This window comes from Lepisosteus platostomus, chromosome 20 (assembly GCF_059453375.1).
Source record: "Lepisosteus platostomus isolate fLepPlt1 chromosome 20, fLepPlt1.hap1, whole genome shotgun sequence".
Lineage (NCBI taxonomy): Eukaryota > Metazoa > Chordata > Actinopteri > Semionotiformes > Lepisosteidae > Lepisosteus > Lepisosteus platostomus.
This window is the reverse complement of record NC_142630.1, coordinates 5,542,756-5,556,831: the sequence shown is the minus strand read 5'-3', so window position 1 is coordinate 5,556,831 and position 14,076 is coordinate 5,542,756. Positions and strand designations below refer to the sequence as shown.

The 14,076-nt window shown below is 41.7% G+C and overlaps 1 protein-coding gene across 1 annotated transcript; it reads right to left on the bottom strand.

Moving 5' to 3' along the window:
- Window positions 1-229: 229 nt before the first annotated feature.
- Window positions 230-13,609, bottom strand: chmp1a (charged multivesicular body protein 1A). The gene is made up of 7 exons (XM_088614009.1): window positions 13,451-13,609; window positions 11,881-11,900; window positions 9,241-9,318; window positions 8,586-8,732; window positions 7,706-7,834; window positions 3,234-3,427; window positions 230-2,466 (listed from the first exon to the last, which is right to left on the bottom strand). Exons 1-7 carry the CDS (start codon window positions 13,455-13,457, stop codon window positions 2,445-2,447), a joined length of 597 nt encoding a protein of 198 aa, XP_088470135.1. The 5' UTR covers window positions 13,458-13,609; the 3' UTR covers window positions 230-2,444.
- Between the last annotated feature and the right edge of the window lie 467 nt (window positions 13,610-14,076).

Genomic DNA, 14,076 nt, shown 5'->3' with positions numbered 1-14,076 from the left:
CAATAAAATCTGTTGCGCTTACAATACAGGCAATTCTCATTGCATGGGCAGCTGTGCTGAAAATAAAAAAGATCTTTCTATTTAGGCCGACTGGTTTCATCAGCATTTTCACAAAAACAGAGAATGCTAATCAGCTTTTAGTGCCTATTGATTTGGGTCTTTAAATAGCAGTATATCCCCAATTCGACTGCTGGACCACGGAGCACAGAATCATGTGACAAAGCCCAGGCAGAGTTGCATTACAGCTTTAATAGGGTTTATTTCAAATTACAAACATAAAACCAAAAGATTACCATCAACCTTTATATAGCTCTGAACATAAATAACCACTCCCCCCCGAGAAAAAAATCAAATGAAAACTAAAAGGAGATACGATGTAAATCAATCAAAATGTATTTTGATGCACCCAATGATTGTGCCCACTAAGAACTACTACTGGCACGCGCAAAAACCTCTGCCAAATGCACAATGCACCACGCAAGGTAATCCTTGTTGAATTGTGACAAGCAGAGTTAGGAAGGCTTTAATGAGATCAAATTTGCCATCTTTTCCTTGCACATAGCCCTCTATATCTCTAGTCTAGAGAGAGTTTCTTTTTCAGGCACTGTAGAATTGCAGAGCTCCTAGGCAAGCAGCTGAATCCATATAAGGCAAAAATAAAAACAAGTTGAAGTATTCTACAATTTGTAACGATACAAGCATTGTTTAACGCTGCATTAGTTTTTCCCAACACAATAGCTCCCTTCAAAACTGTACTTCTAGACTCCATGACAGGCTGGGTTTTGAACACGGTTCCCAACAGCAAAATTAAATGCTGTATACCAGTTGGGTACAGCAGTTTGCCGAACATCACTGTTAGTGTTATTAAGAAGATCTGCGCAGATATTTTTACCCAGAGAAGCGTGTGAGCTTTGTGCTCACACCCTAAGGACGCATGCCGAGGGACCTGCCAGTTGTGAAGGGATTTGTGACCCTTTGGCCTTGTCAACTGCATGAAGGATTTAAAGCAGACATGGGGGAGCATGGTCTTTATGGTAAAGCATAACCACTGTTCGTGCCACCAAGACCAGAACCTGGGTGCAGTGACTCAAGGAAGGGATGTATACGTTTTTATAATTACCAGATGCAAAATTCTATATATGATTTCATTATCCTGTACTGCACCTGCACAATATTGTTGTAGGCAGGAGGTTTGAAGAATTTCCCTATAACTCTAGAAATGTATGTGTCAAGGGTAATACTGAGCTATTCAGAGGGCACCACTTCTACTCTGCACTGGAGGGATGGTCAGGGAGTGGGAGTCAGTGTGGAATTTCAGAACAGTAAGCAAACTGAGGGACTCAATACCAGCAGAGAAACACGTGCTACTGACACCTCTCAGCAATGAAAAAAAATAGAAAAAATTCCTATGAAAATCTCATTTGCATACATAAAAATTTGACAGACATATTAGATAGGACAAAAGCAATTCGGAAGCTGATATGAACATGTTAATCGAAAGTGCCCTTTCAATGTGTAATGAACGGATTGTTATATGACACTTTCAATGAATACAACAGCAATAACCTTTACAGCATAAGCCACTCCTGTGCTTTCCAACAAGACCATCTCCTGTGCGTGGTGACTACACAAATTATAGTGCTGTTAGAAACCAATGGGGCTGATGGGGAAAAGGCTCAATCATGTTCATTAGCAGCAATTCAGGATTTTCCCATAGAAGAACAGAATTCCCTGTAGAAGTTAAGAGGTGGTGAAGCCAGATCTTCCCCACTAAATTACCCATGCAAACATTTACAGTTGGTGAAACAAGTATATCTGAAAATGATACATATACTCTATATGCCACATTTCAAAATAGCACAGTCTCTGTATACATAAAAACAAACATACAGAGTTCTACATTAGAGAAGTCAAAGTAATGTTTTAATTTGTGTTAAGACGGCATTTTTCTCCACCCCTCTCCTGTTTTTGAGTTCAATCTTGCCAAAATAACTACCAAGTATAGTATCCCTTTGAAGAGAACTAAGTCCTGATCATTCTGCAATGCATTATTAAATTCTAGTTTTATAGCATTCGGTGAATCTTCACAAGCTTTGAAAAATCTATACAAAATTGAATTTGTAAAGCTGAAGTACTGTAAATTACAAAAGGAAAAGAAGATTCTTAAGTAAAGAAGAAACTGCAGTTTTCAGATAGCGCGTGGGGCGACCTCTTCATGAGCAGAGAGCACTCTTGGGTTTTCTATTCTCAGACTGGCTTGGATACCTGGCAGCTTCTATTCAAGCATGGTAGAAACCAGCTATAAATAGACGCGGGTGGATCAGTAGCCAAGGGCCACAGTGCATGTATGTAAATTCAAATGAGGAACAAGGAGCTCACACCATCACCTCCAGTCTGTCTGTCGAAGCAATAACAGTGTTTGCTTTCTTGGAAACAATGCAATCTCAGTTCCGTAAAGCAGCCAACCTGTAAAAAAAGATGACAAAAGCCATCATTTCCACACAATATGTCAGAAAGGGAAGCAGAAGTGTGCTCCCCGGGCAATCTTTCAGGGAGATGCTGAAACAAATTATTTTATTTTTTTAGTTTTTAGTATTTTTTTAATTTCATGTGTCATCCGAAGCAAGGTGCCTTTTTTTTTTACAGTATAGTAAAAAAGGCCCTACTGGCCCAACTAACACCTCTTCCAGGTGATTATAACTGCTGACTTTTATTTTTGTTTCTCTTCTCTACTTTTCCGTTTTGGGGTTTAAAACCTATATCATCCACGATCACGGGTGTCATTTCTTGAAACAAGGTGGAAACAAACACAAACGCACATTTCAGAACACTGGCGGGTCACGTCATGCGGGGGAGGGGCCCCAGTCGCACTGTATGTGTTTTTGTTCACTGCAAGTCACTTGGCAAAATGAATGTGAGCAAATAATATTGCGGGGAACCCTTTCCCTTTCCAGTGTGTGTTTCATAAGACATTACACAGGCCTATAAAACCACTCTTGGCCCCCAGCAAACGAAGCCCCCGTCAGTGAGGCTTTGAGACTCAGTCAGTAAGAGTGGTGTGCGTGTGCGTGAGCGTGTGCTTTGGAAAGGGTGGCGTGTGCATGTGCGTGTGCGTGTGCTGTGGAAAGGGTGGCGTGTGCGTGTGCGTGTGCGTGTGCTGTGGAAAGGGTGGCGTGTGCGTGTGCGTGTGCGTTCCAGCTGGGCGGGTCGTCGGGTGCGGTGGAAGCTGGTACCTGCGGGACAGCTGGTCCTCCTTATCCAGGGAGCGCGTGGAGCTCTCGCCCACCGAACTGGCCCCGGCGGGCAGCTGGCTGAGCTGGTCCATCACCTCCAGGCCGCTCTCCTCCGCAATCTGCACAATCAGATCGTCCACCTGCTCCTGGGGGGTGGTCAGCGTGGTCGCCGAGCTCATGGAGTCTTCCATCACCTGGAGGCCAAGGGGCAGACAGAACGGCACCACCGTCAAGCTGGGATTTTCACTTTTGTCACAATGCAGGGCTTTTATACATTTTATTGCCTTTCTATAATCAAATGCATAACAAAACCATAGAATTGCACCTCAGGGTGCCAGGATAAAAAAATGAAGGACATAAAGGAAGAAGCAGCCCTACTGTCAACTATATCCTGTGTCACAGAGACTGAAGCTTGACCCTACCAAATCTCTATATACTCCTCTAACAAAGGTGTTCAGGTGGCTCTTTTGTATATATGACTCCAGTCCAAAGACAGCAATCCAAAAAAATTAAGTCAATTTTTAAGGACAGATGAGACCATTATTGAAGGCCAAATGCATAAAGACTTTCCGTTTAGTTTACATCATGTTTTTGACAAGGGTTCATTTTAAATGACCAAGCAGTCAGAACCTCAGTTTAATGCATCAAGTGAAGGATCATGGCACCTCCTACTGCTTAGTGTGGTTTGTAAATTCTGTTGCACCAGCACCACTTACAGGTCAGGTTAGTGTCTGAGAGCTGAAAAGATCAGGCTACCATTTAATCTTCTGAAGATGTTGAAGCATTGTGACCCCACATCATTTGAAAGTTCCACAAAACTCATCCTTCATTTTTGCAGCTGAGTAGGAATTAGCTCTGGCCAGGGCTATAATTGGATAACATTGAAACCCACTCTGTACTTCGATTGGAGGCCTTTAAACAGGGAGACTCACAAGAAAAAAATCTGGAAATAGGAGCTTCAAATTAAAACAAACCTGGATTACCAACCAAAGAAACAACGAGAAGAATATCAAAAGTTAAATGTCCTTGGAAAAAACTTTGATCTCGTTTAGCATTTACACAGCTCTAAACATTTTAAGAGCCAAAGCTTAAGACTTTATGAGACAGTAAAATACAACTAAGGCAATCAACAACAGGTAATTAGGCTAATTCAGATGCAAAACCCTAGTAAATCCACTTTCACCCCCACTTTTTCCATGACTTTATGAGCCTGAGGAAGTTCCTGGCTAATACTGTCCCAATTTCACTTCAGGGTGCATATTTGCTTTTCCAGCAATCATGCAATGCAGCATTTACAGTTTTTAAGAAAATAAGGATGTTTGACGCATTTTACTACAACTTATTTCTGCTACTTAAGTACAACAAAGCTTTAAAAGTCCTCATCTTATCAGACCAGTAACCATTAACACAGATTGACTGACTCTTTGCTTTTCAGAATGATCTGTCCAAAGTGTCAGTCGGGAGTCTTGAGCCATCTAGACACCAGGATCCCAATAAGCATGATGGGCTCTTTTATATATTTTATTTCCAATGTTCCACAATACAATTTTTTCCCCTGCTGTAGCCACAATTTAAACCACTGTCCCTTTCATACATCTAATCAATAAAATGACTCATACACATTTAGGATGGGTAATGACATTTTAAAAAACGAGAATAAAAACGACCTCTCATTCACTTTACTGTGGTTACTCTATAATGAGCACCGTTAATCGACAGCCCACGATGGGCGTCTCTGAGGACTAATACATCAGATGATTTGAATTATGCTGCGATAATATCAATTGTTTCATGCACCTCAGACTCAGTTTTGCATCTCACTGCTGGCTTAAATTTTGGAAGCCGCTTTATTTTTAAACCTTCTCTTCAGGCTGCCTAATAAGATTCTTCACTCATGCAGCACTGGATCCATTCTACTAACTACTCAGGCTGAGAAACTGAGACAACCATAAGAAACCAGGCAGGATATGAATCCAGTTTAACACTAGAAAGGTTTTAAAGTTAATCAATTTCCTAGAAGTGACACACTTTTTTATAGATAGCAAGTTTACTTAAAACCCAAACCTTATACTGTATACAGAGTGCCTTTGCATAGGCAGACATGTTGAGTTAAAACAGAACAGTGCATTTTTATAGTGCTTCTTTAGGTAAAGACTCTAAAGCTATTAAAGTTTAGCAGTTTTTTTCTCTGCAGCTCCAGGCATCCACAGTTAATTACTTACACCATATGAAAGCTGTGGCTTTTCACAACTGAAATTAAAAAGAAATTCAGACACAATCCAGCTGTGACACTCCGCCGAGACAGCTCAGCCCTAAATGCTGTGTTTCTCTGGACTCCCAAAGGATCTGTCCCAGTTTGAACAAGCTCTGCTCTCCCCAGAGAACAGGACAACTCAACATCCCTGTGTTACCCCAGCTGTCATGGCCATTTTTAAATCAACAGACTTCATTTTTATCATCAAGATTGTTTCTGAAACAAAACACCACAAAATACACAGGAATTCCTACAGAACAATACAAGGTACAACAACCTACATATTCAAAGTGTTTATGATTGGCTATTTGAGTAGTTTACTGTAGAACTAAGGGGGGATTTTTTCCCCCAGAACACTAAAATCCAAATGTGGACATAAACATACAGAGTGCTTATACACATATCTGCTCATAAAACTGTATCAGGAAAAGTGAATACCATGAAGCAATTACATATGATACACATACAACTGAAACCATGAGGAACGCACTCCCAGGAACAATAGCAGCACACATCAATGGGGACTAAACTCCCATTCCTCTGGGGCACTCACTGTGTTGCTGGGGTATAAAACTGGCAGTCCAAAGGAATCTGCTGGCTCTGGTCCCGTTTGTAATAGTACTAAATTCATTTGCTCATGCCTTGTAGTGCTCAGTTTTCACAACAGTGGTTAGACTATGCCATTTCATTTTGGTAAGTCTCCATGATAAGACAATCAGACAGTTATAGCATTCCCTACAGTGACTGCACACAGTGAACCTGTGACTAAGAAGGATATCCCATCTTCAAAGGCTGGTGCTACTAAGGAATGTAGCTCTCTGCGCTAACATGTTTGTCAAACAGCCCTCCTGCTGCACACATTTCAACATGCAAATGGTGAAATTAGACATGAGAATGGAATTGCCTGGAAAGCACTTATTTCCAAGGAGCTTGTCAGATCCATTTTATTGATACACCTTCCAGTTCCACTGCTTTGCTGGAGGAATTGTCCAGTTCCATTGTTGACAATTTTACTAGTGCTGATGTTTCAGTTAAACTCTGATCTAATATTAGCTATCGATCCAGTTTTATTTTCATCAGCCTTTGGGGAACAATGTGAAATCAGCAATGTCAGAATGTGAGGTTTCGCTGTCTCTTGAAAAACAAAATGCAGTGGACGTGCACTTTCTGACTAACACAGAAACTCTCCAGCTGGCCCAGTGCATAGAATCAAGCGGATGTCCGTTACAACTCCAGGGAACACTCTGCATCACAGGTTTATTCATTTTAACTTTCACAAGCTGCTGGCGGTTGTAAAAATTGTAGACGAAGCAGAAAATGATACATCTGATATTAATTTTGCATTTTGGTTTAGCACCTGGCATTGGCATACAGAATACCTTGGACCTTGGGTAACCTGGTTTAACTACCGTGCCTTAAATGTTGAACTGAAAACGTGTAATTATTTAAGTTAAGGCTATTAACATGAAAACAAACATGATATATTGCAGGTAGCTGGATATACAAATTCATAGAAAAACAGCTGGGGGCTCATAGCTTTATTATTCTTTTTTGTCTAACTTTATGGAAAATCAGGCAGCTGCAATAAGTGAGGCTGGTGGACCCATCTTCCTTCTTGACCAGGACCTCCGAAAAATCAGAAGCCCTACAGGGATGACTGAGGACATTGTGCTGTAGAGGGAGAAGTAATCTCTCACTCCTCTATCTGATATATTTTGTAGTTAGGCTGCTAGTGCAAAATAGCTATAATGTGTCACCCAAGTGGGTTCTGCATTTCAGTAGTTAATTAAGTGGGTGGATGTGAAGCACTTTAGGATCATTTGAGAGGAAAAGTGCCATATAAATTCAAATTATTATTATTATAACTGTTTGCAACTACTCATATGATTGCATGCCAAGAACGTTCAGACTTTCTGCTAGGTTTTTTGTTCTTCCAGAATTATTGGAAATCTCAGGAACAGATTTTAATGGGCTATTAATAAATGCAATTTTTCAATTAAAAGACAGTTTCCTTGATCTCAGGTTGTTATTGACACAAAGATGTACTGAAGAGCGCCCTCACTCCTTCCTAAAATGCAGGCCTTATTAACATTTCGTATTAATAACATTACCGATTACACAATAACTAGCACAGTGCAAATGCAAACATGCTCCAATTTACATACAGTGCAACTGTGGATCCCCCTTCATTCCAAATATCCATGTCTGAGAATCTTACCGAAGTGTGAACGTCCAGATTCTGGACCTGGGATTCGAACTTATCCATCACAGCAGACACCTTTTGCAGATCCATTGAGCTGAGAGCTTTGTCCAGAGCCTTGGTGACCTGAGCCATGTTCTTAGTCACCTGAAACAAGCAGGAGGCCTCCAGTCAGTCAAGCCACTGAAATGTACTGCCTGACTCACTCCCCACAGCATTATCAAAAGGAACCCATCTGCAAATTTTGTGCACCCACATCTTATTCCTAGTCTAAATGGTTCCAGCCACACTGAAATGTACATCACTTTTACTGTTGGGCTGTGTTCACCTCAAGGGATTTTGCTTTTTCCTCACAATTACCTAAGAAACCACAATAACCTAAAGATATGTGCAAATTCCCACTGGCTAGGATGCTACTTACCTCCAGCTATGCGAGTAGTGTTATACAGCTGGGTGGACTTTCTTTGCTAAAGGGTACAAAAGTAGCGTCTACAGCAGGGACTCAAACCCACATCCTTCCAGTTCCATGAATCCAGAGGTCCAGCCATTACTCTATGCAGCCTCTGGGTTTTGATGATTTAAAGCCACCTCTACAAGGTGCCTGAACGTTCAGATGAACAGTGTAATTGAAACATCTGGGATGAGAAATACTAAAAAATGGCTTGTTCCTAACAGGGAAGTTAGAGCTGAGGCAAACATGGATGGGAATGGTGGCGAAGATCAATGAATTACTGGCACACTTGCAAGTTGAAGGTCAAAGGGTTGACCTGCAGATGTGGTTTTGGGTTAAATACCGGCCAAGTGCAGGTAATGTTTTCTCTGAAAGGTATTGGAGCGGGCGTGCCCTGGACCCGAGGCGGGCGAGGGAGGACGGCAGGCGGACGGCGGAGAGGCTCACCCCCTTCATGGTCACCGCCGTCTGGACCTTGGAGGCCACGGCGTCCACGCGCGAGGCCATGCGCAGCCAGTTCAGGCCCTCGTTCTTCTTGCGGATGGCGTTCTCGGCGTACACGCGGGCGATCTCCACGTTCTTCTGCTGCAGGGCCTGAGGGGAGCGAGCGAGCCAGCTGTGGCAGTGCAGGAACTGGAAACCCAGCCCTTGGGGCACAGCTCCCTTTTGTATCAGACACCACGAGCCTAAACCCAGTCCTTGTTTCCCGTCAAACACCGGTCTTCTCAACACAAAAGCACTGGCTGGCACAGACTGTACTGTGTCAGGCAGAGCTTTTAATCTCTTAAATGTCAGCAATACAGGACTTGGTTAAATCTCCCACGAATCTGTTGATATGCAGTTTGGGGTTGCAAACCTGCACTGAATTTGCTGGGAAACTTACCGTCATGTTTTTTGGCATGATACCTCATCAGAGAACAGAGATCATTACTGCACACTGTACTGTCCGGGAACAGCACTGCCGGTGCAGCAGCTAGGAGCTTTTAGTCCCGAGTGAAGAGTGCCACCTACTGGTCAACACAATTCTTTACATTCTGAACACTACTGACAAGACCTAACCTTGCTTACAGATTGCTTCCTTCAGTCTAACACACCGACTGACCTTTTTCACCTTGGCCTGCTCTGTCTTGGAGTCCTTCTCCGCCTTCTTAGCCAGCCTCTCCAGCTGCTTTGAAGTGAACTGAAGGACAGAAAGAAGAGTCTTTAATAAGTGACTGATGAGCCTCACTGCAGGTACAGGGAGTGTAGCTGCAGTGTGACTGCCACCTTCCTGCTTTGTACACAACAATGAAAAGTCTGAGTCCATCCCAGAATGGAACATCTCATCATTCATATCCAGAGTTTGTATAACAGCACCCCTAACTATTGGTCACTGATTTTTCTATTCATGCGTTATTTCTTAATAATGTTTAGATTCATGTTCAAGTCAGACAGAAATTCAATCTGGGAAATCAGACATACAGGGAGCAACAAATATGACATGCAGTACTTGAGGCAGGCATAAAGGTATTGCAAAATCCAAAAACATCACAATAGAGGAAAATGCCTTTCTTACTTTTGTTCCATGTTTTAGTGCATCACTGTATCTGCTATTTGGGTCTCTTCTTCAGTAACATTTTTCACAGATACACTAGAGTATTTGTATTCCCCATTACAACTCTAGGACAAGCAACAGATTAAACCCACAAATTCTGTGGCAACCCAGCTCATGATTTATCTCCTCTGTAATGCCAATCTACGGCAGTAGCTATAAATACGCTTTTAGCTAATGTAATTGTCCACTGATTACAGTGCCTTGCAGACTGATTATCTCCCCACTCATTTCAGACTGAATTTCAATAAAAATAAACCAGTGACTTCATCGTTCCAATTATAGCTCATTAGTGATGCGTATGCGCCTTCCGAGCAGGCGTGACGCAAGCAGCGATCCGTGTACAAGCTCCAGGGGAAGCGCATTCGAGAGGCAATAGGACCAGCGGGGAGAAACTGAGGCTTTGGAGCCTGAGAAGCAACCAAAGCAGCTTTGTCACTCTTAATTATGGCATTGTACTGGCTAGCAGTGCAGCCCAGCCTGCCCCACCGCACAGAGAAGCCAGATGGCAGCTAAATTCAGGCCTGCAACTTTCAACAGCTAAGACGCTGGAAGCACTGTGGCTGCCAAAGTCATTTTCTTTGTGAATCTAATTGTTTTTCCATGAGTGCAAAAGAGAAGGACAGATTGCTGCCCTGCCTGTTGTTCAATGGCCACCCATAGACTGAGCTGCTAAATTAAGATTCTCTGCTAATGCCATCTTCATATTACCTTGTTACATCCAATATAGAATTGCATGTCTGAATGAAAGCCCTATGAACTGTTCAGCACAGTAAATACACTTAGTTAAACTATACTTGTTTATCTATGAGAGCTCTTCTAGTAGACTTCGAGGTCTACTGAACACTTGTACTGCATAGCAAGTGTCATTTATACACTCTATTTAATTAACTGGAAACAACAGGCTATAAATACACTATACATTTTTCTACAGAAGTCTAGGGAGGTGCCAAGATAAGCCAAACAGCAGCTTCTAAAAAACAGTGCTCATACAGTATGAAGTTTACATTAGGAAAGTAAATAATATTTAAGAATAACAAGGGTAAGTTAATAAAATTACATAAATTTGAAGTAAAATGTTAGTGTTGCACTAGGCAAAACAAATGAAGAAATAAAACAGTGGAGGAACTGGAATAATATTACACTATATTAAAAAAATGATAGTTTGTTATGTTACAGTGGATGATATGAATATATAATATATAAAGTCTGGTGGTATTTGTTTAATTTTAAGTCATTATTCAAATGAAACTTTAATTTCCTCAAATGAATTTGTATGCTCCCTAACTGCTAAACAATGGAGGACAGAAAGATGCCAAGAAATCCTACAATGATTACAGATTGGAGACAGCATTTGGCCACCATTACTGAAATAGTATATAGAATTGATCTGTTAATACCTACAGAACGGTGGCACTGAATTCTTTTACCCTGCAGTGTTCTACGCAGTGTAATGAAGAAAGCCTTTCTGCATTGTGCTGGCAGTTGAAGATGTGCCAAACTTGTGTGAGTATACTCTGAGGATCAGACACAGAATGTTCAGTTTGGACTGAACCAATTTCACTACTGCAGTCGGGTGAGGCTGTTTCTGGTACACATACAGCAGGTAATACGCATATTTAGAGGGTCTGCAGAAAAGAGTTGATCATCTTACTTCTTCTATATTCCTAGAGCCGCTCTATGTTGTGTCTTAGTGCTCCTGGAACAGTAAAAGATAGGACTCCACCAACCCCCTCCTCAATGTCAACGTCCACAACTGGTCTGGGCTGCTACGTCCACCAGATCTGAAACCATGCACATGTGTTTCTAGGGGTGGGGGTAGGATTAGCATCTGCACACAGATGATCCATGAAGAGAGGAATAACTGGAAAGTGAAACGTCCACAGTCGTGTTGTGCAGTACAGAGCAATTGTCGGCTGCCAGAACTTCAAAACAAGCCCTCTGAATGTTTTCAAAGTGGATGATGTGCATACCAAAACCTTTTTACTCGACAAAACCTCCTAATATCATACACTATAAAGTTATAAGGGAATACAACGATCAGTTCAGTATTATGAAATACCATATCACTAGTGGTGTAATAACAACCTGACAACAGCTGTGAGGTTACAAAGATATACACACACACAAATGCCAAAGTGTGATACTCACCTTCAGCTGAAACAATGTATCTGTAAGGAAGGCAAGAAAAAGTCTTTAGCACGAAAGTCTACAAAAAGAGGCATTAGCTGCACACGGCCTCTGCCTGTTCTCATCCTGTGAGCACTTGGATAACCCAAGTGCCCGGGGGCTGTAAACCAGTCCTGGGGGCCACCATCCTGCAGATTTTCCCTTCAGCACAACTCTTAATCTAATTAAATTATTGTCTTAAATGGAACAGTCTAAGATATTTTCCTGGCTCTTCAAGTGACGCAAATGTAAAGAGCTGTTGATGCAGAGCTGTGAGCCATGTACGGCAATTAATGCAGAGGAACATAACCAATCACCTAAAACATGTCACAGTGACAGTTTTTCCCAGGAAACCCCACTCAGACCCACTTCCAGAGGCTTCCTCCTAAAGACTGTGCTCAAGAAACAGGCTGGAGAGCTGCAGAGCATGCCTGCCCACCTCATCTGCAGCCCCTGGAGGACACTGGTGTTTTGCACTTAAGAAACGGGGCATTACAAAGCATTAAAGTCACTAACAGGTGCTTGCCAAGCTTGGAACTCTGCCTATTTAGTTTCTGTCTACAGGAAGTGGGTTCATTTCCACTGCACAGAAAATATAAGCAGGTAGTCAAAAATACAATGGTATTGTTTGTTTGTTTTTTAACAAAACTTTGTGTTTTTCAAATAAAACCGCAAGGGAATGTTTGATGCCACTGCGTTACTAAATCGCAGATGGTCGCACTCCTAGTTCACTAAATCTGTACCATAAGAGAACTGTGAGAAAAAGTCCTTAATCGATAATCGGTGGGATCAATTAATTAGGCGCTGGCTGCTCTTAACTACTGGAGATTCCAAAACTCATTGGTCCCGAGACGATTGCGTAGTCGGGATTCACTGCCGCATGACGTAATTCCACAATGGGTTTAAAGGGCGTGTTAAACACAGCTCACCTCCGGTTAGGTGTGTCACGTTACATTTCTCTAAACCGCGGATTAACCGAACTCCCGTAACCTTAAATTAATGGGATTCAAGCCCTGGGAGTCCAAATTGCACCCCAACTACCCAAGACACGTCCTGAATTGTGCTACGTTAAAAGCAATATATACATAATGGTTTACACCCCTTTTAATATCGCAACGAGTTCATAACATAGCTGCAGATATAATAATCATAATAATTGCTTACACTTATATAGCGCTTTTCTGGACACTCCACTCAAAGCGCTTTGACTAATATAGTATCAAAGCGTAATATGATCTGATTCTTTTTTCTAGGGTTTTACGCAGAAAACATGCCCGTCTCTCCCTGAAGGATAATCCTACATAAACAGACGGGAAAGTGACTTTCACTTATCCGACTAAGACTAAGCCTATATACCGTAGAGCAGGCTGTGTCTACCACTGCGGCCGGGATTTTAACCTAGAAACAGAAACATTTACAACAGTCATCTTCACATGACTACAGTTGGGCTGGTGATGTTTATTCTTATCATCTCCGAAACTGAATAACATATGAACAGATTTCTGGTAATAAACAAGCACGCCCTTTTCGTAATTAAAAATATTACTCTTACCATCCATGGCGTCAGGCGTACAGAAGTCTTAAATGCGGATTTTCAATACAAACGCAATTAAACGAGTTCTACTGTAAAATTCAGTTGGTTTCTACCGATAGTAAACACTAATATTCGTCCCCTTCTTCCTCTTCCTGTCTCGGGGCACGGAAGGGGAAACACGTGACAAGGACGACCTCTCGAGATAGAGAAATGAAGCCATTCTAGGAGCGGCCATGGTCAAGATCACGTGACGGTGATTTGCGACCAGGTGCAAGTTTTGTGAGATTCTAGGTCGGCATATTGCGAGGTGGAATTCTTAATTAGTTATTAGTAGTAATTACTGTTAAAAAGTTCCACTTCCAACTCTGTGTGGCCGACATTTCCATTGCATTAAGGAGAAAATAAAGAATTAATCCCAATTTAATTAACAAGCCCTTGTTGGACTCTATTGGTAAACACTAATAGATACACACCTGAAAAAGTCTCCACAGCCGACACGTTGTCTCTTTTCTTTTGCTTTCAGCATGGAATAAACCTTCACCTGTTCCATTAATAGATTATCACTAATAATAATAGTAATAATTCTTCTTCATTTGATTATTATTATTATTTTATTATTATATAAGGTACGGGGGAAGACGAGA

Bases quoted from the DNA above. Each gene is read 5' to 3' on its own strand.
- chmp1a (XM_088614009.1), bottom strand. The intron at 9,319-11,880 runs GTGAGTATCACA...TCTGTCCTTCAG, and splicing joins ATACATTGTTTCAGCTGAAG to TTCACTTCAAAGCAGCTGGA. The intron at 7,835-8,585 runs GTGAGCCTCTCC...TGCTTGTTTCAG, and splicing joins CGGCGGTGACCATGAAGGGG to GTGACTAAGAACATGGCTCA.